Source organism: Guyanagaster necrorhizus, assembly GCF_019112545.1.
Source record: "Guyanagaster necrorhizus MCA 3950 unplaced genomic scaffold BT62scaffold_2, whole genome shotgun sequence".
NCBI lineage: Eukaryota > Fungi > Basidiomycota > Agaricomycetes > Agaricales > Physalacriaceae > Guyanagaster > Guyanagaster necrorhizus.
Genome location: NW_025064881.1, coordinates 1,666,686 through 1,687,527, shown reverse-complemented (window position 1 = coordinate 1,687,527; position 20,842 = coordinate 1,666,686). Strand labels below are relative to the sequence as shown.

Below are 20,842 nucleotides of genomic sequence, written 5' to 3'. Positions count from 1 at the left end.
TTTTATACTGGCGGGATGGTGCACGGACCACCGCTATATGCGGCCATCCTGGGTCAGAATGTGATTCTGCAAGTATTTTGTTTTTAATTTGTGTAATATATTATTCTCTTATGGCTTTCCGTATCATTTCCTCACTTGAGTTACAAAGATCGATTTTTATAAAAAAAGCTGGGTTCAACAATGACCGACGCCTAGCATTGACCCACAACGACAATGAAACTGAGGCGAGTACTATGCCTCCTGATGTGGACTAATAACAATTTTTTTATCCAGGGACTTCTGTAAAGTCATAACAACACTTTGTACCTTGATTTAATTTTTGCAGAACGATTATGTCATGATTGGCGTTTTGTCAGGACACCGTGACCTACTTTGCAATGACACCGCCTCTTCCTTCTCTACCTTCACCAGCGCTGAAATTATCTCATGCTTAACAACCGACACTAGAAGAAAAATAAAGGGTCCTGTTGATAGGTAAGTCAGATATATGGTCACCCACCGCACGAGCCCCGTGACGCAATTGTGTTCATTCCAGTTCTGTATGCAGTTCAAGTCGCTATTCCATACGATGACTTCAAAGATTTCACTTTCGTCATTCCCACTACCACCAACTGCGAATCTTCTGAATCACAACTTGACGGCAGACCCCAAGTCATCTACTCCAGCTGCTTTTCGTAAAGTCCTCGCGGGATCACCCAGTATTCAGCGCCGGGCTAGATTGGTTGACAATCAGGCCCACTTTTCTTACGTCTCCCCATTCCCTCTGTCATTTCCATATGACATTATACCAGACGAACCCGATACCGTCACCGACAAGGCTGCTTTTATTGAACAATGGCTCTCCCGTAGAGAAGCTACTCAGGAGTTTCGATCGCAGAGCAATACCGTTTTAAAGAAGTATATCCCCCAGGAGAGGAATCAGACCAGAATGCTTATCGGCCTCTCGGAGACGGGCATAAGGGATTGTATCCCTCAGCTACATGTCGGAGACGCGTTTGCTCTTCTAGGCAAACCTGCTTTAACAGCTAGCAGCGCGGTGGACAATAATTTATCAGCATCCACTGCGTCTGAATCAGATATATCTGCAAGGAACGATCTTGTGGATATTTTGAGCGGACATGCGGTTCTTACGTCGGATGATTTTGCCCCTTGGTCACTTCGCTACAGTGGACATCAATTTGGCACTTGGGCCGGTCAGCTGGGTGACGGACGCGCAGTAACTATCCGTATGTTCTTTTGTGGCCTTTCCCTGCCTTGTAAGGTATTGATATTTACTCGACAGTGGTATCCCAGCACCCTGATGACCCATCACTCACGTACGAGCTCCAATTAAAGGGTGCTGGTCGTACTCCGTACTCCCGTAGCGCAGACGGTCTCGCTGTCGTGCGTTCGTCCATTCGCGAGTTCCTCTGTTCCGAGGCACTGCAAGCGCTCTCCATTCCTACGTCGCGTTCGCTTTCACTTATATCTCTTCCTGATGTACCCGTCTATCGGGAACGTAAGGAAACTGCATGCATCCTAACGCGCATGGCTCCTTCATTCATTCGGATCGGATCGTTCGAGGCATTGAACGGTCCACAGAATATCATGTTTTTTGGTGGAGGGCAGCAATCACCGAACTATGAGGCGCTGAGAATTCTTGGGGAGTGGGTCAGTAGGAAGGTCTTGAAGTTTGGGTTAGATGACGGCGAAGCCTGGGGGAAGAAGTTGGTTCTTGATGTCGCTGAACGAAATGCAAAGATGGTGGCAGCGTGGCAGGCCTATGGGTTTATGCATGGGGTTATCAATACGGACAAGTATGTTCCTGTTCTTTTCAAGCTGAAGATGATTAACTCTATTCTAGTGTTTCGATCATGGGCCTGACTATAGACTATGGTGACCTTCTTTTTCTGAAATGAAGCTGTCTTCACTCTAACTCAATTGTTAGGTCCTTACGCTTTCATGGACATCTTTGACTCATTCCACATCTGCAACCATACCGACAGCGAAGGTCGTTATTCTTACCGAGTAGGGTGTTTTCTTTAGTAATATCGAACCGACTCACTTATTTTGCGTTTAACAGAAACAACCCGACATGATGTAAGCATACTTGTTTGTCTCATTTATACTTCTCTCATCGTCCGTAGCATCTATGCTCTTCATGCTCTCTTAAACACACTTGCACCACTCATCGGCGCCGAGCAGTCCTCAACTCCTCCCAAGGCAGTATCTCCAGGCTGGTCCAAAGTGTCAAACGATCAAATTTCTGCATGGAAGGACCAAGGCATTGATGCCGTGAAAGACGACCTGGAGCGCATTACGCAGTCAGTCATACCTGAAGAATATGCACGACTCATGCGTCGGCGGCTTGGGCTTCGAAGGCAGGACGGGTCTGACGAGAGTACGATCATCCAACCGCTGCTTAGGATTATGGAGGACCAGGCTCTTGATTTCCACGGGACGTTCAGGACGCTGAGTAGGGGCGCTGTGGTTGAGAAGCTGCTAGGCCCGAATAAGGATGATGGATTTAGGAAGGACTGGGAGGACTGGGTGGGGAAGTATGAGGCTCGGATTGAGAGTGAGAAGGATGAGTGGTCCAGTCGGGCTGAGAGGTTGGAAGAGATGAGGAAGGTGAATCCGAGGTTCGTTCTGAGGCAGTGGGTGCTGGAGGAGGTTATTGCAAAGGTGGAGAAGGACCCTGATACAGGAAAGGGAGTGATGGCAAAGGTTTTGCAGGTGCGGCGGACATCATAATCTATTAGACTTTATACTCACTTTGATCCTAGATGACATGTAGTCCTTTCGACCTTTGGGGCGCAGAAGACGACTCACGACCCGATGAAGAGCTCAGCGCCGAAGAGCTAGAGGAACGAAGATACTGCGGTCTAGGAGATAAGAGTATGCTTGGATTCCAGTGTAGTTGTTCAAGTTAATTAGTAAAATACATGCTGTCTGTGCAGCAGTTATTTAATGTTACCTCGTCATCCAACCGTCTCGACAAACCTGATCTAACCTAAAACCAAAATAAAAAAAGGTGAAGAGAAGAACGAGACGGATGAAGGGAACTAAATAAAAAATGGAAAATAACCTCCATAAAAAGGTGTCAAATGCCAGTAAAACGCTACAGTAAACCTGCAGCCCTCAGATCCCTTGCCAGCCTAGCTTCTTCCAGCGCCTCCGCCGCAGGAATCACGATAACATGACCATTCTCATCCATATGGGCCATTCGAGGATTAGGACGGTGTGTGGCGTCGTCATCAAACGACACTCCGAACACGGTCTCCAAATTTCGACGAACAGCGATATCGCGCTCGACTTCTTCACGGGTTGTCACTTGAGGGCGCTCAGGGGTAGTAGTAGAACGAATGGATGTTTCCCAGCGCTTAACGCGCCAGAAACCGACAGCAGACGACAATACAAGGAACCAGCCTGTTTTATACAAATCTAAGTACCCGGCTTCGAGGATGAGATGGGGCCACTTACCAGCAGTCATGAGTATAAAGGAAATCCAATCTTTCATCGACAGACTGGATACGACTTGGACATCATCTGGATTCGTTACAGCCGTTGATGCATCCGTAACATCGGGCGTCTCAACAGGAGGCCACGTTATCGCATCAGTTTGATCACCGCCCGTCGCGTCGTCCGACTCCATCGAGCGATAATAAAAGCCATACTGAATGAGCGTAAAGCCCAAACCGACGCGCGACCCGAACTTTGCAGCATGGGAGGTGTGCAACAAATGCGTAAGAATGAACCCAATTATTTGGAAGAAGAAGGAAATGAATATGTTGACGAAGAATATCCAGACGGAGCCCGAAGGGAGGTCATCTATGATCATATCAGAACCTGATTCGGGCCCCGCTGGTGCGTGAACGGTGGTTTCCCAATAGGGTGGGACGGCATCAGCTTGGGCTTCATTGTATGACTTTCGAAGGTGTGAATGAAAGGGTAAGCGAGGAAAGAATGAAACACACTGGTGGGGGCTCTTTCTGAATATCTTCAGGGACCATATGCACGTTTCCATCCTGTGCGCGAACCACCCGTTGCCTACCAGGCTTGGCCATCACATTCGCAAAGACACCATCATTCTCCATGCCACCGCCTCTTACTGAAGGCGCTGGTTGCGCAGGGACACGAACATAGTGTGTAGGTAGCACGGCACCCGCCAACCGTCGAAAAAATGAAGGTCTTGGGGCAGAAGGAGTTTCTCCTGGGGGGGAGGCCGGTATGTGGCCGTTCGTGTTGCCAAAATCGTTGGGCAGCGCGAAAGCTGACAGGCCAGGCGGCGAGCCTGGAGGTGGGTAGTCGTAATCCCTTTCAAAGTTGTAGGCGCCGGGTATTACGACGTTGACGTTGACGTTGATAGTGGTCAGGGGAGTCTGTTCCGAGTGAGTGTGCCCGTCGTCTTCGTTTTCGGATTCGAAAGCATCTTCGAGCTCGCGGTCAGCGTCTCCAGAGGCATTTGGGAGACGAGAATAGTGGGAAGGCATGGAACAATGGCAGGATGATGGCGGTGGATGCCAAGGTGTCTTCCAGCGGACTTTGTATTTTCCCCCTCAATAACGTGGGAAACCATCTATAGATGATTCCCTCTGTATTTTGGAGTAAATCAGTCCGTTTCCTTTCCTTAATGCTGGTACTTGATACCCAATCTTGGCTTTTTTTTTGCGTGGGCATTTCAGTGGTGTTACCGTCGCTACAGTCCGTCCTGAGATATATCAACGGTCAAGGCACAACCGTCAAATATTGCATGACAGCTGCTTCAAAGGGGAATCAAGGAATTTGATACGGATCACCCCAATCGAGAAGAATACCCTTGTATTATGCATCCGTAATTGCTGGTTCTCGCTAGACGAGACTTGGAGTTTCGACTCAAAAGTACCCAATATGCCTTTGTATATGAGGAACGCAGTGCAGGGCCATCGGTGGCGGCGGCGAGGTTTTGATTTATGAAGGGATTCGGCATCACCGAAGGCTTATTTTTTTTTAATTGACATGGATAACGATGCTGAGAAAGTAACTCGATTCAACGCTCATCAGTTCGTTTCTCTGTCGACGACATTAGAATCATGGGGTGTTCACATCTGCTTCTAGTCCTAGCTTCGTACAGGCAGCTCGTAGCATCTTTCTTGATGGTGCTTAACAATTTCATCTGCCAGCATAATCGGATGCCACGGTGAATGCATGTACTGGGGCATTTGACCGTTGCGCAGTGCCAGAGTCTCACTGCTCGCCATTGGTCAATAAATGCAGGATCTAGTAGGATCAAGTCCTGATCTGTATCTGATCTGCGTTGACACTTCTTTCTGCGCTAAGCACGGTTTCGCATGAAACGATGATCTCAAACTCAAGGTGGCAAGCATCTCTAGAACTGTAAACTTACCTTTTTATCTGATCCTTCGCTTTTCACTGATTTCTTTTCGGCACCAGACAATCAACTCTCTTCCAGGCAAGAGCTCCTCCATCATTCCCGTACAGGACAATTCCCTGGAGTCAGCACCGACTACATGAACACACAGCTGCCTGAGCTGGCCCAAGTCCGGCCTAGCGTCCTCGAGGGCAGTGAGGGTGGTGAGAGTAACGCTCGCAGCCTCCTTGGCCATGTCTTTCCTCGCATCTGGATGCGCGTTGAAACTCCCTTCGCATTCATGCGTATGGAATAATAAAACCCTGGGAACAACCGGCCGCAGTCTTCCCATCCACGAAGGTTCGCCAGGGGAAGATAGGCATGTTTGGTTTGTTGGCTTCATTGCATGAACTGCCGCCTTTCTCGACGGGCGAGCCCGTAGGCGATTGTGAGGTGCTCGACGCACCAACGTCATACGTATGAGCGCAAAGTTCCGGGGTATGGATATCGGAAAACTTTCCGGCACACTCTGGTGAGCACCACCAAGCGAGCTTGCATTTCGAACACAAAGTCATGCTGTTATAACTCGTAGTCGGGCTCTGGAATGGCGTGCACAAGCAGACAGTGCATTTGATCTCCTCGCAGGGAGGATCCAGGGTCAGATCAATTGGGAAGATGAAGGACGGACGTGATCAACTGTACAGGCAACGTTCCATATTCACGGTCGGCAGTGGGATTCGAGAACAGGTTCGCGCATATTTCCTGTTCGGATTTTGGATCAGGGAGGATCAGGCTCTAGTCCAGAATGGATACCTACGCGAGTTAACACACCTTCCTTGCGCGTAGCTAGCGAGTCAAGGCGCATGGCTTTATCCGTTTCGTTCGCTTCTTTGAAAGCCTTGCAGAGATCTTTATGCCACGTCTTCCAATCGCCCTTTTGACATTCTTTGCTGCCTGGAAACATATATATGAGCATCGCACGAAGAAATGTTATGATCTATGCCCCTCACAATACCACGCGCGTTGCATGACCTCTGGACTGGGGACGAACGCCCGTATAAGTGCAGGGTTTCGGGGTGTGGATTAAGGAGAACTATTCGCAGCACTCTCAACCGCATGCCCTTGTGAAATGGCATCATCCGTAAGCTGATAGAGCATTTTTATCTCTTGAATGACAAGAACAAAGGAGTCACTCACGATATTCACCCAATAGGAATTCACCATCGGCAGTGGGATTCGAGAACGCGTTTGAGCAAATATGATCAGGACCCTAGATTCCTACCCTCCTAGGCGTCGTAGTCACTCTTGAAAAGCTTCGCACAGCCTATTCTCCAGTCACTCTGACGCGCTATAAGCAAAGACAAGAAATGAATAAGTATACCGACAATACCAAGCATGCTTGCAACCGGATGGATTGCACCACTTCATGAAAGGACGCAGACAATACCAGCAAACATGCCCTGCAGTCGGTATGGACAGAGACGTAACGTTGAGGAATATTTGGGAGGTACAGCCGCACCCGCGGTTTCACTTTCAGGGCAGATAAGAGAGGGAAGGTCCTTGAAGGCTTGATAAACTTGGGAGCGAGTAACAAATTTAGGACATCGACCCTGAGCAGTTTTGACGTTCCCTTTTACCACAACATTCTTTTTTTTTTTGGTGGGGGACTTGTAATTCACCCGGGAATATCTTCTACTTCTTCTCGCGCCGTCCCCATACTTACCATGTGCTTCCGGCCTTCATCGTTACCCTATACCCATTAAAACCCCGTCAGATTCTGTCCAGCCTTGCAGAAACTGATGCTCATTGAGGATTGAGCCTACCCATGTCTTTAGCACTAGGTCTTTCCTAATCGCCTTCTTTCCGAAGCGATCGCGTGTCATCAGACAATCTGGGTCGGGTCTACTGTTTATCTTTCCTTCTCCATCGGTTTTCTTCTGGTGAGAAGGGAGAGTTCTCTTGTTGGATAACACTCTCACATCGGGCATTCCAGATGGTCTGTACGGAGGAGGAGACAATGATTCGGAAGCAGCGTTCTTTGCCGTGATCTCTGTATCCATTTGGTGATTCAAAAACCAGGGATGCACATGCTAGAATATTTGACATTTCTGGGAGGTGCCAGGGAATACCTCATCATTCTGGAAGGGTCTTGGTGAGCTCCCATACCTCTTTCTGTCCTGGGAAGGAGCATTGAGTCATAATGTGTTCCATGTTTTCCAGGTTGTTATTGCAGTGAGCACAGCAGGCTCGGTTGTGGTATTGGGGAGCAAAGTGCAACCATTTCACTCCTATCTGATAAACATTGTGCATTGCCATCCAGAGGGAATGCCTCATATTTTTGTCAATGTCTTTATGATGGATTGATTTCTATGGAGCCGCTTCTGTTGGTTTGGCCCCAAAATAATCTTTCGCTCCCTGACTGGCTAGCTTCATGTTTGTCGCTGTCTTTGCACGTTGAGGAGACTTTGGTTTCTTCATTCTCGGAAGGCCTTGTAGGCCCAGCTTTGGGTCAGTTTGCTCAGGGCTGCCCCTGTGACTCTTAGTGTTGGGGCGATTTCCAAGTCAATGGTGTCGCCCTGTTCTTTTTCGGCCCCTTTTTGGCCAATATGTTTCCTTTAGAGGTTCCATGGTGTCCCTTGTGGCCCTTAACCCACTTCATTGTCATCACCTGTTTTCTGCTGTGGAGACTGGCTACTGTCGCTTGGAGGATTTTTTTGTTGGGTACTCCGATGAATCCCGCATCTTTCATCTTTTTTAAAGATATCGATAGGCGGTGAAGTATGTATTTTGAGTTCATATCAATATGTAGGATGGCTCTCTTATTGGCTCTGACTGCCAGCTCCTTTGTAGCCATTGCCTCGCCGGCCTGGATTGTTTGAAGCATGGGTGAGGGGACTTTTATGGCGATCTCCATATTGTTTTCCTCCGGCACAAAAATACCAGCGCCAGCTCTTGCATCGGGGGTGTCATTGTCGATGCAGGATCCACCTGTAGCTGCATGGATAATTGCTCCTGATGGAGCACCAAGCCGTAAGTCTGGTAGCTCATTGCAGACATCTCCCTCTGTGAAGATTTGGAAGACATTTACGATCGAACCGTCAACTGTCACTCTCCGATAAAATTCGAAACCTTCGTCTAGTTGCTTTGGGCCATCCTCGTAGTCCTCGGGGAGCATGAATGTGGGGTCCCACTATTCTGGTAGTGTACCACAACATTCTTTGTCTCAGGTTGACTACATCTGAACCTTGCTCGTTCTCGCAGGAGAGATTTTTCAACAAGGAACTTGATATTTTTGCGATTTAAAACTGAAAGAGGAGGGACTGCCCAAAACTGCCACAGTACGTCATTCAGACCACGCATTCTAACTTGAAGACCGAAGCAAAAAAAAGTGTTGTGATGGCCATATGATACAATTGCATGCCGTGAAATTCGTATCAGATATCCAATGAGTTAGTACTACTCTTCAACCAAGGTCGAAAGGTCAAATCGCTTGACGGTATCAACCACCTCGCTGCCCTTTCGGGTATAAACCAGCTAACGCAAAAAGCTAATTAAACGGACATCCATTCACTGGACCAGAAATAAACATACCAGGTAAGGATTAGCGGTGGAGCCAGTCGTGTCCGCCAAAACTTCCTCCTTGGGTATAACCGACACGTCCGAATCGTTGTACCTGAACCACTCATCCGGGCTGTCAGGAAGATGTCGGGAATAGAAGAAATAATGTCCAAAGGTGGGCGTTGACCCTCGGTGGATGAATACCGACGTAAGCTCGTAGGCCACCTTGGTTTCGTTCTCCCACATTGCCTCGAGCTCCGCTTTAAGGATCTGGATGCGCGCATGGAGACCATCGATTTCAGCTTTCAGACTGGCCTCTTCTTCGTTGAGCATCGTGATCATCTCCTCGTCGACATCTGGAAGAGAAACACTACTCTGCTGAGAGAGGAAATCACGGGTGTTGTCCATCGCAGTAGCAAAAGTTCCATTCTGATTAGAACCAAACAAAGTCAGTACGGCAAGCATAGGTCTAATCATTTGACTGACTTTGCCTTGGAGTAACGTCCGCAGGCGCTCTCGACAGATGTTGAGGTCATCCTCTATTATCCGTGACTGAGCCTTTTTCTGCAGATCCACATCGTCCATGAATCGATCCATATATAAGGTTTCTCCAAACTTGACGTAAGCTTGAGACTTCCAGGACTGACACAATTCTCGGTCGAATTGGACCCTCTGATTGAACAGTCAAATATGAATACAATATAGTGACCCTGAACCTACCTGGAGCTGAATATGAAGTAGAGGTGGCAGCGATACGAGAGACAGCTGCATCGGGACTTTCTGACTCTTGTAATCAACGACATCATAAAAGTATCGGCCAAGACCGTCATAAATGTCAAAGCCCTCATCCGAGACATTGACAGGAAGATGCGAGAACAAATCCTCTTTCTCGTGTGTCTGATCAGCAGCCACCACATTCTGACGAATCTTGCCATAGAACAATCTTGTTGGAAGGTTGGGATCAACCCCGAATGCATAGAAAGAAATTGACTACTTACCGCTTAACCACACTGGTCTTGTCTTCGTCGCTCCGGGACCCGGTCATGGAATCGAATTTCAACAAAGCGGTTTCGATCTGGAACATACAGTTATCCATACATTCCGCAACGTCATGTTGTTTTCCTACACAGTTAATGTGAATACATGTCAATGTCAAAGGAGATGTATTTACCGAACATCATCTCAGAACTGGGTGACCCGACCGGTTTCCGGGGAGGAAGCGGAGGCGGGTTATTCGAACTAGAGACAGCTTGCATATCAACATCCTCCTCGTCTTTGGAACCTGATGTTGAAGCTTCGGGGTAATTCAGAGGTATCGAAGGTGGAGGGCTGTCATCATCGGATGATCTAGGCGAAGACATTGAAGAACGGCCCTCTCTCGGGGAATATGATGGGGTATCAACGTCCATTTCGCTGGGTCGTCGAGGAATATCTCGGGCGCGCTTTCCTAAAATGGAGCCAGGAGAGGGTGAGGGAGACTTGGGCGATGATGGAGGTTCAGTGGAATACCGAACAGGACCATCATCGACCAAGGTGGCATCGGTGTCATTGGAAGAATCCGTCCCACCTTTGTCTACTTCATCCTCCTCCTCATCTCTTGATGTAACCAGTGCGAGTTTGGCCAGCTCGATGGTTGGAGTCACAGCTGGGTTGTCAGCATATTCTAAGTTCCAGAATAGATCGGCTAGTTGATTAACAACTGCAGATTTCATTAACAAGGCGACAGCGGTATGCGTGTCGGAGACGGCTTACATTTTTTTGACCTCACGATTTCCCGACGGGTCACCAAGCGTCCGCCGACCCTATGGCGTTTCAAGTCGTCGTCGCTGAATTTTTCATCATCGTCCAGCTCTTTCTTCCCCGTTGAGACTGCATCTCTAAGATCCTTGATAGTATAGAAATACTAGAAGCCAAATTTGTGAACACGAACAACCCTGATGGAAGAGATGACGTACCTGCAACAACGAATTCAAATAGCAGGTATTGCCTAGCTGGTTGAGGCCCCTTGGCCAATCAGGGCGAGTTGGTGCAGTAATCTCACCGGCTAAATCACACTATTATATGAAGCTCACAACCAAAGATACAACTCACGATCTGATCCCAATTCCATGAACTTACGCAACCGTTCACTATCTCGAGACTCCGCAATGACCAACAATGCTTCACGCATTTTTTCAAGTTGCGAGGGCTGCTCCTCGAGCTAGTAAAAATGTTCAAAAGCCAGTATACGACCGAGGAAGTTAAACACTCACCCGCATAGAAAAGACAGTAATCAACATGGAATCATCGACTTCTTGAGGGATCTCCAGAGTCTGGTAAGCGCGGTCAGGAGTCATTAAGCTGTCTTTCGAAGCCTCCCAACACTTTCGAAGATACGAGCTCCCTCTCATTTCCGCAAGAACCTTCAGAGCTTCAGTAGCTTCTCTCTGAAAATCACTACCGCCGGATGTCATCCGGAACGACTCCTTAATGCGCGCTTTCCAGGCATTCTCGATGAATTGGTCGTCAATGTCATTTTCAGAGTATTCCACCCGTAAAAGGTTCTCGGAGCCGAAACCCAGAATCATCACGCTCTCGTCTACATCTCCTCGTGTGAACCTTCCACGAGACCGTTCCACGGCAAACAATTCCTCGAGCGGTTGAGGGCAAGTTTGGAAGTTCTGCATTTCGCTGACAGCGTCAGACAAGTGCGTGAAATACTGAAGTGTGTGGATTGGATCACAACGGCATTGCGACAAGTACGCGAATTCAAGAAGTCCTGTGAGACTATGGTGTCAAATCCGCCCAAACCTCTGACGGGCGCAAGACTCACCGGTGGAAGCCGTTGAGGATGTCAAGCCCAAATCAGTCCAGAACGTACCAGGCAAGCTTTTCAGGGTCATCTGGATGGTGTCGGACAATTCATTACGGGGAACTGATGTATACATTGAGAATATAACAAAACGCGAAAATGAGTTTGCTCACTTTGATCAGGATGAGAACCAATGGCATTTTGATACATCTCTCTGGCACTGTTAACCTTCACCCATAGCGTATTGAGTGAAACGTAATCCTTGAAAGCATTTGCTGTGACAGAGAGTGAGTTAAGCTTGAACGCTGTAAACGTGAATACACCTACAATTGATCCGTCTGTAATCGGCCAACCAGGCCCCAATCTCAACCCAACCTCGCAGCAGCTTAGCGCGAGCTAATCGTCCTTTGGCAGAAGAATCCAGGGAAGGCGACTTGAGAAGCACATCATTTGGACATTCGTCCCAAACGAACCCAAGAGCCTCAAAGATCTGCTTGCTAAAAACATGCTGTCAATCGGTGCTCTTTCACAAACACTGTAAAAAGACGAACACATTATCGTTACATCCAACTTTCGCCCGGAAACTTGTGCCGCTGGCGCGTAAATCACGATTATCCAATCTCCATAGCTTGTTCTCTAGAGCTCTTAAATGCAAATTTTAGTGCTGCCAGATGGACAAAGAGAGGGCTTACATGAGCATTGTCTCTAGTGCAGTGGCGACACTATGCTCCCTTGTCTTCCCTGGAAGAGGATCTGACCTTTTGTTCTCAATTAAATGATTCCACGAGTACCGTGGGATTATCGCGGGTATAATCTTGGAAGCGACACAATAGAAGGAACATTGGCAACAGACATAGAGATCGAGGGGGGTGCCTGTCTCGTCCGTATCTTGGTCCATCTCGTCTTCTTGCATCTTTATCAATTGGAGCTCTCCTTGTATGATCATCCCGGTTCGCCGTTTTTGCTTCAGTCCGTCTATGGCATCCAAGCCACGGTAAGCAGGTGTGAGCTGACTAGAATCAACCGCATTTTGATATCGATGGAAATGATGGGTCTTATTTGCGGCACCAAAGATGTTATCGTCCGGAGAGAGGCAGGAGATGTATTTTTGCCTGAAGCTCTGGTCAGGGAGCGTGTGCTCTTTTCGGCCACTACGCGACAAAGGCGGAGGTACGGATGACGACTTCCAGCTAAGCAGAATCCAGCCATTGTCCTTCGGACAGAAGTATGCGTTGGGATGGGGGACTGCCGTTCGAACTTCTTCTTCCGTAGGTGGCAAATGGGAGGACCTTTGAGGGGCCGGCCGCTGAGTCGACGAGGATGCCTGGGCAGGATCCCGTTCAGCGCCAGGTGCGGGGATGCTAGGAGCGATATCTGGTGCAGATGCAGAAACGGAAAGCAAGGAATGTTCAGGGTTATGCAAGTGCACCTCCAGCACAGGCGCAAGAAATCCTGGACCAGGTCGTTTATTGGCTTCCCTGTTCCACCAACACAGCTCTTCCACATCATCTCGGTTCCCAATAGGAACAGATGAACTAGTTCTATCACTCGAAGCCAAAAAATTGCTTTGCCAGGCAGCGTCACTACCAGACCAGGTGGGTTCCCACGTCTTGTTGTACTCGTCCGGGTCTGTCAATGTAGAATCCCATACTGGCGTAGTCCAACCTGGAGAGGTCTTTTGTGTAACGGTGGGATGGCCGTCGTCAATCATGATGTCTTCGGTCACTAGACGTGACTCTGGCTCGCGATATTCCGGCGCATTAGGACCAGTGGATGAACCATAGGTCGGAGGCTCATCAATTGTTTGAAATGAAGTGCAACTCGACCCTACACCGCGAGGCCTATGGGGCAACGGTGGTGGTGGATTGGAACTGTAGAACCTCGCAGGCGATATTGGCGGATTGGTTGGAACTGGAGTATTGGGTCGCTGGGCAGGAGGTGAGCCTGGCATTGGAAGTGGTCTTCGAGGCTTCTGTACATCTTTATTATTCATTATTGTGCCTAGAAAATATCAGAAAAAACATACAGATCGATATCGTTTGCAACACGAACTGGTGATGCCAGAGTCTTATTCAAACTGATATCGACAGATGTCAGTGAACGTCACTGAGCATGCACTAGAGAGATAAAAGTATCGAAGATGGCGATGGGAGCGAAATGACGCCCCAAAGGATGATGTCCTTTGAGGAGGTGGTGGAGATGAAAACGGCAGTAGTGGCTTGTCGACGCAGTACTAGAAGGTATTAGGTAAGCATCGAAGACGGCAGTGCGTCATTGCAGCGCGTACTGACAATAACCCGTTAAACGCGTAAAGCTGCGCGTTGTGATCAACAGAGAAAATGGGCTTTCGAAAATTCTCAACTACTGGTGGGAGAAACAGTGCTAGAGACGGATGGATCCGTATACACATCTTAAAGGTACCGTGGAAATCACCGCATCTCAGAAGGTAGCGAAAATTACAAGAAATCGCATCAAAACCAAATATTGAAATTGTACATTGCAATACTAGTGTTACATATTGTGTATTTTACTCTCGTGCATCAATCACCAGCTTCCCGGTGGACTTGCCTCCCGTTAGATCTTTCTGCGCTTGTTGGACAGCCTCTGTCGTGAAGGGATATACCTTATGGATGTTGATCTTCAGAACTCCCTTCGAGATGAGGTCGAACACTTCAGTAACATAATAGTTTGACTCTTCCGGGGTGACCAAGTAGTTGGGCATCCTGCCATCTCAGTTAGTATCTATTTTCCAAAGGTAAGCACAGAAAGGGACAGCGTACGAGGGCCGGACGAATTTGAGGTTCTTCTCGACCAACTTGAGAGGAGAGAAAGGAGCAATAGGCCCTGACGCGTTCCCAACGCTGACAAAGGTGCCCTTTCTTCTCAACAGCTTGAAGTTATTCTCGAATCTAGCAGATACGACATGATCAGTAACGATCTCTGATATGGAGACGCAAAAATAGACACACGTATCCTTTCCGACACCATCAAAGACAGCATGCACACCCTCACCGTTAGTCAGTTCCAAGACCCTTTCCACAGTGTTTTCTGAAGTGTACAGGATGACATGGTCGGCGCCATTCGCTTTCGCTATCTCGGCTTTCTCTTTGGTTGAGGTCGTTCCGATGACTGTAGCGCCGCGGTGTTTTCCAAGCTGGGCCATGATTAGACCGAGTCCACCCGCTACAGTGTGGATCAGAATAACATCCCCCTGCTTGACATTGTATGCTTCAGTGAAGAAGGACAGTGCGGTGAGAGCCTGAAGGCCGGCTGCTGCTGCGATCTTGGTATCAACGGATGCGGGGACGGGGTGTGCCTTTAACCAAGGAATGGAGATGTAGGTCTGATGGATGCCCATAGTGTTCTGTTTGCGGAATGAGCTCATGAATTTGGACAGATAAACATAGACAAGTACTCACGGCTGTGACCTTGCTTCCAATCGCGTAATTCCTTTTCTTGAAGTCTGGATCGTTGAGCACTTTCTCATCAGTCGGAAGCGCGACAACTGTTCCCGCTGCTTCCATTCCCAAGACGGCGGGGAAGTCTTTGAGGGGATACAGCCCCTTGCTACCGACGCTGTGATTAGATGGGAACCAATACTGGGGTGCGAGGCACTCACCGGAAGTACGTATCAATGAAGTTGACGCCAAAATAGTCCACCTTGGTTGAGATTGTTCATCGATGACCGCGAACACCGTACTCTAGTTTCATACCTTTACGACGAGGTGACCGGGATCGACCTTGGGAAATGGTAACGTCACCTTTTCGATAACATCAAAGTCCCCAGTCTATAGGCGATGGTCAAACTAGCTTTATGGTAAATGAGATGGACTCGCACCTTCTGAATGCTGACAGCGTGGATGGTAGAGGGCAGACTGGCCATGTTGTAGTGCGTGGAAAAGTGTCGATATATTTGCGTAGCTCGACGAGCAGTGATGGACCTTATAAGAGCAGAAGGGAGGGTAAGGAACATCATTGGATCAGTGGATGTGGATACTTATATAGCGTCAGAATAGCGTTTGGCTTACTCACGATGGCAGACATTGTCGGCTGACCCACCAGTCATCCGATGACTGACTTCTGCCAACAATTTCAGTGGCGCACGTCGAATCCATCACCGAAAATACCTAGCATTTGGCACATCAGATTCTTCGTCCTAACGATGGCCCGGAGTCTCTGTGGGTCGCTACATTTCGTGCTTTGTCATTTATCCAGCTGCATAAGGACCCCTGATTATTTTCCCATGGATAGCGGTGAAGACCAGGTCTGCAGCAGGAACTCGGAAGTCTCGGAGAGTCACATGACCCCATAGTAATCTCTATGCGTAACAATGTAAAAATCACTATTAAATAAATCCCCAAAAGGTACATAAACATTAATAATATGAATAGTTATGTGTTAAATCCACAGACCTCTGCTGCTTGCTTGAGGAATAGGACATAACTGGCTACAATGAGAGCCTTAAAGACTGCCTCAATCTGATTGTGTGTGAATGGCTATATAATAATACAGGGGAGAGGTGAGAGGGCAACAAAAAATCACTAGTGACTTGTACAATAACAGTGTGATAATACTATATGAGATTTGGTTAGAGGTGGTGAGGCCAGAGACTATTTGAATGAGCCTTTGTGAGATGCAAAAAGAGGTGATACCTCACCAGGCAACAGAAATTACTGACAACAGAGAGAAGAGACAGAGCCTTGATATCTGAGATTGGCAGTTTGTTAAGTCCAAGTGACATGTGACCAAAACACATGATAAACAAGTGCTGTATCATATTTGTACAGTCATGCCTGAGTTCACTATATGTGTCTGTATGTTCCAAGGCCATTACAAGAGGCTCAAAGTAGAATGGTGAAGATATAAACTTTAGCTTGAAGCTAGAGATACACAGTGAGAGCTACTCTACTTATATACTACTCATCCTTTGAGATAAATATACTACTACTAATTGTGTCCTTTTAAGTCTTTATGCTCTTTGTCCTCAAGCATCACTACCATCTACAAAAGAGTTATTGAGCATTGTCAAGAGGTATTGTTGCATCAGAAGACAATGACAGACTTGGCTTGTTGTGATGACTAAGCTGGTCCTATGGTCTTAAGCACCAGTGTAGATACTCTGACTAAGTATAAATAGAGGTTAAAGTGAAGAAAATGTAGAAAAATCATAACATTACCTCCTCCTTAAGATCATCATCCTAATGGCTTAATTTAGAGATAATTCATAGTCTCAGATAGTGTCATCAGCATTCATATGTTTTTCATTGACCTATTAATTAGATTCAGGGCTGTAGCCCTTCCAACTAACTAGATAATCTACAGTCATCATTAGTCCTTTACCACATGCATAAATTTTTTATAGATAATGATCAAGAATATGGTCAATTTCATAGTGTTTCTCATCAATCAATTCTGGTGCTAATAGTGAGGGTTGTTCTTGATTAGAGCATGTAAGAGCAATAAAGAGTGTAAGAAGGGTTTTGTTAAAGATGTCATGAATTTTTCATATGGTAGAGAGATGGAGTTTATATGTGAAGCTTCAACTTTGGTGATAATAGAAAAGAGGCCTATCTGCTTATTGGCAAGTTTCTGTTTGAGATGAGAGAGATGAAGATTGGTGGTGTCTAATCAAATCTTGTCAGAGATATTATAGATATGAGCAGAGGCATGACACTTATCATATTGTCACTTTATAGAGGATGCTGCTTTTTCAAGGGCAGTTTGGGTTTCTTTATGAATTTTGGATATTGTGCATGTGAAATCAGAGAATGCAGATGTGGTTGTATAGATGTGTTCAGTATGGGAAATATTAAGATGTTGGCCATGGTTGATGAAGAAGAGGGTCTTTCTCATGGCAGAATAAATGCAGTTATTATGCTAGAAGGCAGTGAGAGTGAGCTATTTGACCTAATCATCTTGTCAATAGTTGATAAAAAGATAAAGATACTTTTTGATTTTCTGATTTTCTTGTTCTATTTGGCTGTTGGTCTGTAGATAGTATGCCATGGAAGTATTATGACAAATGTTCAATAGACAATACAAATAGTCAAGAAACTTAGAGATTGTTATGATTTCTTCACCTTTTTGCTTCTTTTTACCCCTATTTAAGCTTAGTCAGAGCATCTATGCACTGGTGCTTAAGACCATGAGACTGGCTTTGTCATCATAACAAGCCCAGTCAGTCATTATCTTTTGACACAACATAGTTGCCCAACAACACATAATTGCCCTATTGAAGGACATTAAGATGCTCAAGGACAACAAGGACAATAGTATATGAACACATAATAAATAGTCATATTTATAGCAGTAGCATCTGTAGTATATAAGATAGCTTGCTCTTGCTGAAAATCCCCAGCTTTGAGCTAAAGTTTATCTTTATACCATTTCATTCTTGAGCCAATCTCAAGGTTTTGACACACGTTGATCAATACACACATCAGTGGACTCTGATGCTCTCACTCAAAGTGTGAAGTGACATCAGTTTATCATGTGTTTATAATCATATGCTACTTGGGTCTAACAGAGATAAATTGCAGTTTCTGGTCAGAAATAATGACTTGTGGCATGTCATATTTAGTATAAACTTTATTATATAAGATCTTGGCCCAACTCTCTAATACTAATTCTGTTAAACACATGATTGAAATGATCACCTTTGAGAAGCAATCAATGATGACTAAGATCACATCATAACTATTGCAGTCAGATAGTCTAGTTATCATGTCAATCAAAATGTGTGTTCAAAGTATATGTGGGATTTTGTTTGGATGTAATAGTGCTGCATGTGGTTGAGTTGATGCTTTTTTCCATTGGCAGATTTTGCATTTTTTAATATAGTATTCTCTATCCTAGCTTAATTTAGACTATTAATACTCCTGTAAGACTAGCTTTTTGATGTTAGACTTAAGCTGCATGTGATAAACTAGTGTGGTTTCACATTCAAATCTTTGCACTAGAGTTCACTTGTTGTGTTCTGTTGACTAAATGCTTCAAGGTCTTAGAAGTAGCTCAAGAGTAGAATGAGATGAATAAACTTTAGCTCAAAGCTGGGGTTATACCAGTGAGAGCTATCCTACTTATATACTATACACTGCCTAGTTAAATATAGGGCTATCTATTATGCATTTCTAAGTCCTTGTGATCATTGTTCTTGGGTATTGCTATTATCCACAAAAGATTGATTGTGCATCATCAAGAGCTGATCATTACATTGGAGGACAATAACAGATTGGCTTGTTGTGCTGACTAAGCCTCTCTCACAGTCCTAAGCACTGGTCTAAATGCTCTGACTAAGCATAAATAGGGGTTAATCTAAGAAGAAGATAGAAACATCATAATACAGTTAACTATTTCACAATGCATATGGTTGGAAGACACCAAAACCTGTTGGATTAGCAAGCAGGAGCTCCATCGTATCCCGCTGGCCAAGCTCAATACCCCTTTATATCGGGATGGACTATATATATTGAATACGGTCTGTCGAGCACCCTCATCACGTTTCTGCTTATCGCTATGCTGTGTGAGGGTGAGTATCTACTTATATTACTTCGTTTATATCACTGATTGGTACTCTGTAGTCTACGTTATAGCTAACAGCATAATCTATTAGGTGCTACAAACGCGCGTCACTTTCTTAGAGGTTATACGGCTCCGAGAATTACTCTATCCCATCCTTCATACTCAAATGACTTCTGCTATTGCTGCCTTGACTACAGGCCTACCATTGAACATCCCCACACTGAACACGTCTGGTGACAACTGGTCCATCTTCTACCTCTGCTTTTCCACTGGTGTTCAAGCCAAAGGGAAATGAGATCACTTTGATGGATCCAAGCCCAAACCCTCTCTCACTGCACCCACAACAGCTCTCATGGCTGAGCTAGATGAATGGGAGAAAGATGAGGCTGTAGCCAAGAACCTCCTGCTCTTGAAGATCCCTGACTCAGTCGCTATGAAGATTCAGCATCTTCCCACAGTTGCTGTAGCCTGGTCAAAGATTGAAAAAGAGTTTACCGATAAGAGCGGCTATGCACAAACCGACCTTCAGCAGCAGTTTATGGAGTCGCATTGCCTGGCCAAAGGCAATGTTCGCGAGTTTCTTGACAGTCTGTCAATGAAACAGGAGTCATTAGCTTCCATCGGTGTCATCATCGAAGAAAAGGATTACCGCTCAATGATTCTCATCTCTATCCCTCCCTATCTTGCCAAGCATGCATCGACTCTCCTTACGGCGGCAAAGCTCTTTAGTTCCAACAAGGAAGTCGATTCCAAGAACCTGATCCATGCTATTTCCGAGGAATACGACCGACTGGAGTGCGAGTGAGCCAAGCGTAGTCAGCAGTCTGGAAAGGGAAAGGACTCGGAACAAGATGAAGCCATGTCTGTTTCATCAAGCTCAGGTGGCAATAAGAAGGGCAAGAAACCCGGCAAGAAATTGTGCTGGGGATGTGGGAAAGAAGGATACTTCAAAAACAAATGCCCCAAGAAAAAGTCATCAGACAATGACAGCAAGGCCTCTGGATTGAAGGGTGAAATAGCCAATGTGGCTGAGAAATCATCGGATTCGGACTGGGAAGCCAGCGGTGCATTCAGAGTTGATGATGCTAGCGACATGCCATCGCTGGCTGCAGTTTCTGAGTCAGACGAGTCTGAAGTTGAGGGCTTATCAGAAGACTCGGGGGATGAAGACGATGGTACTGACCTTTTTTCGGAGGTTGGTGATGAGTCATGGGATGAGCTGAGCAGTGCATTGTCCTCAGATGTTGACTAGAGTGATGTGAACTCCTTTGTTGACAAGCAATCGGATGCCACATCTGGTATGCCGACCTTGGAGGATGTATCTGCTTCTGAAGAGTCAGTTGCAGCTGTTACCAACACTGTAAACTCACCCGATGTTCAAATTCATACTGAACTCTATGACTCCGGCTGTACATGCCATATTTCCTCTTACCACGATGATTTCAACTCGTTCCAGTCTGTCCTGCCCAAGGCATTCCATGCTGCGAACACTCAAAAATTTTCTGCAGCTGAAAAGGGCGTGATGAGCATTGATGTGCCAAATGGTGCAAATGCGAGCAATCTGCAACTCACCGAGGTCATGTACTCTCCCGAAGTTGGCTATACACTCATTTCAGTTGGCTGACTTGACGATCTTGGTTTTG

At 46.4% G+C, this 20,842-nt stretch overlaps 6 protein-coding genes across 6 annotated transcripts; 1 reads left to right on the top strand and 5 right to left on the bottom strand.

Annotated features, from left to right (window-relative positions):
• Window positions 1–346: 346 nt before the first annotated feature.
• Window positions 347–2,966, top strand: BT62DRAFT_960113 (UPF0061-domain-containing protein). The gene is made up of 8 exons (XM_043188531.1): window positions 347–474; window positions 536–1,226; window positions 1,283–1,796; window positions 1,844–1,875; window positions 1,928–2,007; window positions 2,063–2,079; window positions 2,127–2,715; window positions 2,766–2,966. Exons 2-8 carry the CDS (start codon window positions 542–544, stop codon window positions 2,910–2,912), a joined length of 2,064 nt encoding a protein of 687 aa, XP_043045580.1. The 5' UTR covers window positions 347–474; window positions 536–541; the 3' UTR covers window positions 2,913–2,966.
• Window positions 2,967–2,992: 26 nt separating this feature from the next.
• On the bottom strand, window positions 2,993–4,597 carry BT62DRAFT_926292 (uncharacterized protein). The gene is made up of 3 exons (XM_043184995.1): window positions 3,957–4,597; window positions 3,463–3,907; window positions 2,993–3,408 (listed from the first exon to the last, which is right to left on the bottom strand). Exons 1-3 carry the CDS (start codon window positions 4,470–4,472, stop codon window positions 3,101–3,103), a joined length of 1,269 nt encoding a protein of 422 aa, XP_043045579.1. The 5' UTR covers window positions 4,473–4,597; the 3' UTR covers window positions 2,993–3,100.
• A 1,301-nt stretch (window positions 4,598–5,898) lies between these two features.
• BT62DRAFT_280679 (uncharacterized protein) lies at window positions 5,899–6,541 on the bottom strand. Its single transcript, XM_043180354.1, has 4 exons — window positions 6,527–6,541; window positions 6,340–6,475; window positions 6,147–6,283; window positions 5,899–6,091 (listed from the first exon to the last, which is right to left on the bottom strand). Exons 2-4 carry the CDS (start codon window positions 6,356–6,358, stop codon window positions 5,993–5,995), a joined length of 255 nt encoding a protein of 84 aa, XP_043045578.1. The 5' UTR covers window positions 6,359–6,475; window positions 6,527–6,541; the 3' UTR covers window positions 5,899–5,992.
• A 1,327-nt stretch (window positions 6,542–7,868) lies between these two features.
• BT62DRAFT_999842 (uncharacterized protein) lies at window positions 7,869–8,504 on the bottom strand (the record flags this gene model as incomplete). The annotated part of the gene is made up of 1 exon (XM_043190847.1): window positions 7,869–8,504. One exon carries the CDS (start codon window positions 8,502–8,504, stop codon window positions 7,869–7,871), a length of 636 nt encoding a protein of 211 aa, XP_043045577.1.
• Window positions 8,505–8,640: 136 nt separating this feature from the next.
• On the bottom strand, window positions 8,641–14,056 carry BT62DRAFT_1071258 (cysteine proteinase). The gene is made up of 17 exons (XM_043178736.1): window positions 13,970–14,056; window positions 13,705–13,911; window positions 12,371–13,658; window positions 12,230–12,322; window positions 12,006–12,175; window positions 11,852–11,953; window positions 11,700–11,801; window positions 11,140–11,645; window positions 10,979–11,087; window positions 10,843–10,931; window positions 10,640–10,790; window positions 10,059–10,586; window positions 9,886–10,009; window positions 9,608–9,830; window positions 9,374–9,559; window positions 8,921–9,316; window positions 8,641–8,863 (listed from the first exon to the last, which is right to left on the bottom strand). Exons 3-17 carry the CDS (start codon window positions 13,627–13,629, stop codon window positions 8,786–8,788), a joined length of 4,116 nt encoding a protein of 1,371 aa, XP_043045576.1. The 5' UTR covers window positions 13,630–13,658; window positions 13,705–13,911; window positions 13,970–14,056; the 3' UTR covers window positions 8,641–8,785.
• An 84-nt stretch (window positions 14,057–14,140) lies between these two features.
• BT62DRAFT_960105 (NAD(P)-binding protein) lies at window positions 14,141–15,579 on the bottom strand. The gene is made up of 7 exons (XM_043188530.1): window positions 15,517–15,579; window positions 15,392–15,466; window positions 15,298–15,338; window positions 15,098–15,245; window positions 14,648–15,042; window positions 14,459–14,587; window positions 14,141–14,401 (listed from the first exon to the last, which is right to left on the bottom strand). The coding sequence occupies exons 1-7, from the start codon at window positions 15,559–15,561 to the stop codon at window positions 14,206–14,208; spliced, it is 1,029 nt and encodes a 342-aa protein (XP_043045575.1). The 5' UTR covers window positions 15,562–15,579; the 3' UTR covers window positions 14,141–14,205.
• Window positions 15,580–20,842: the final 5,263 nt, after the last annotated feature.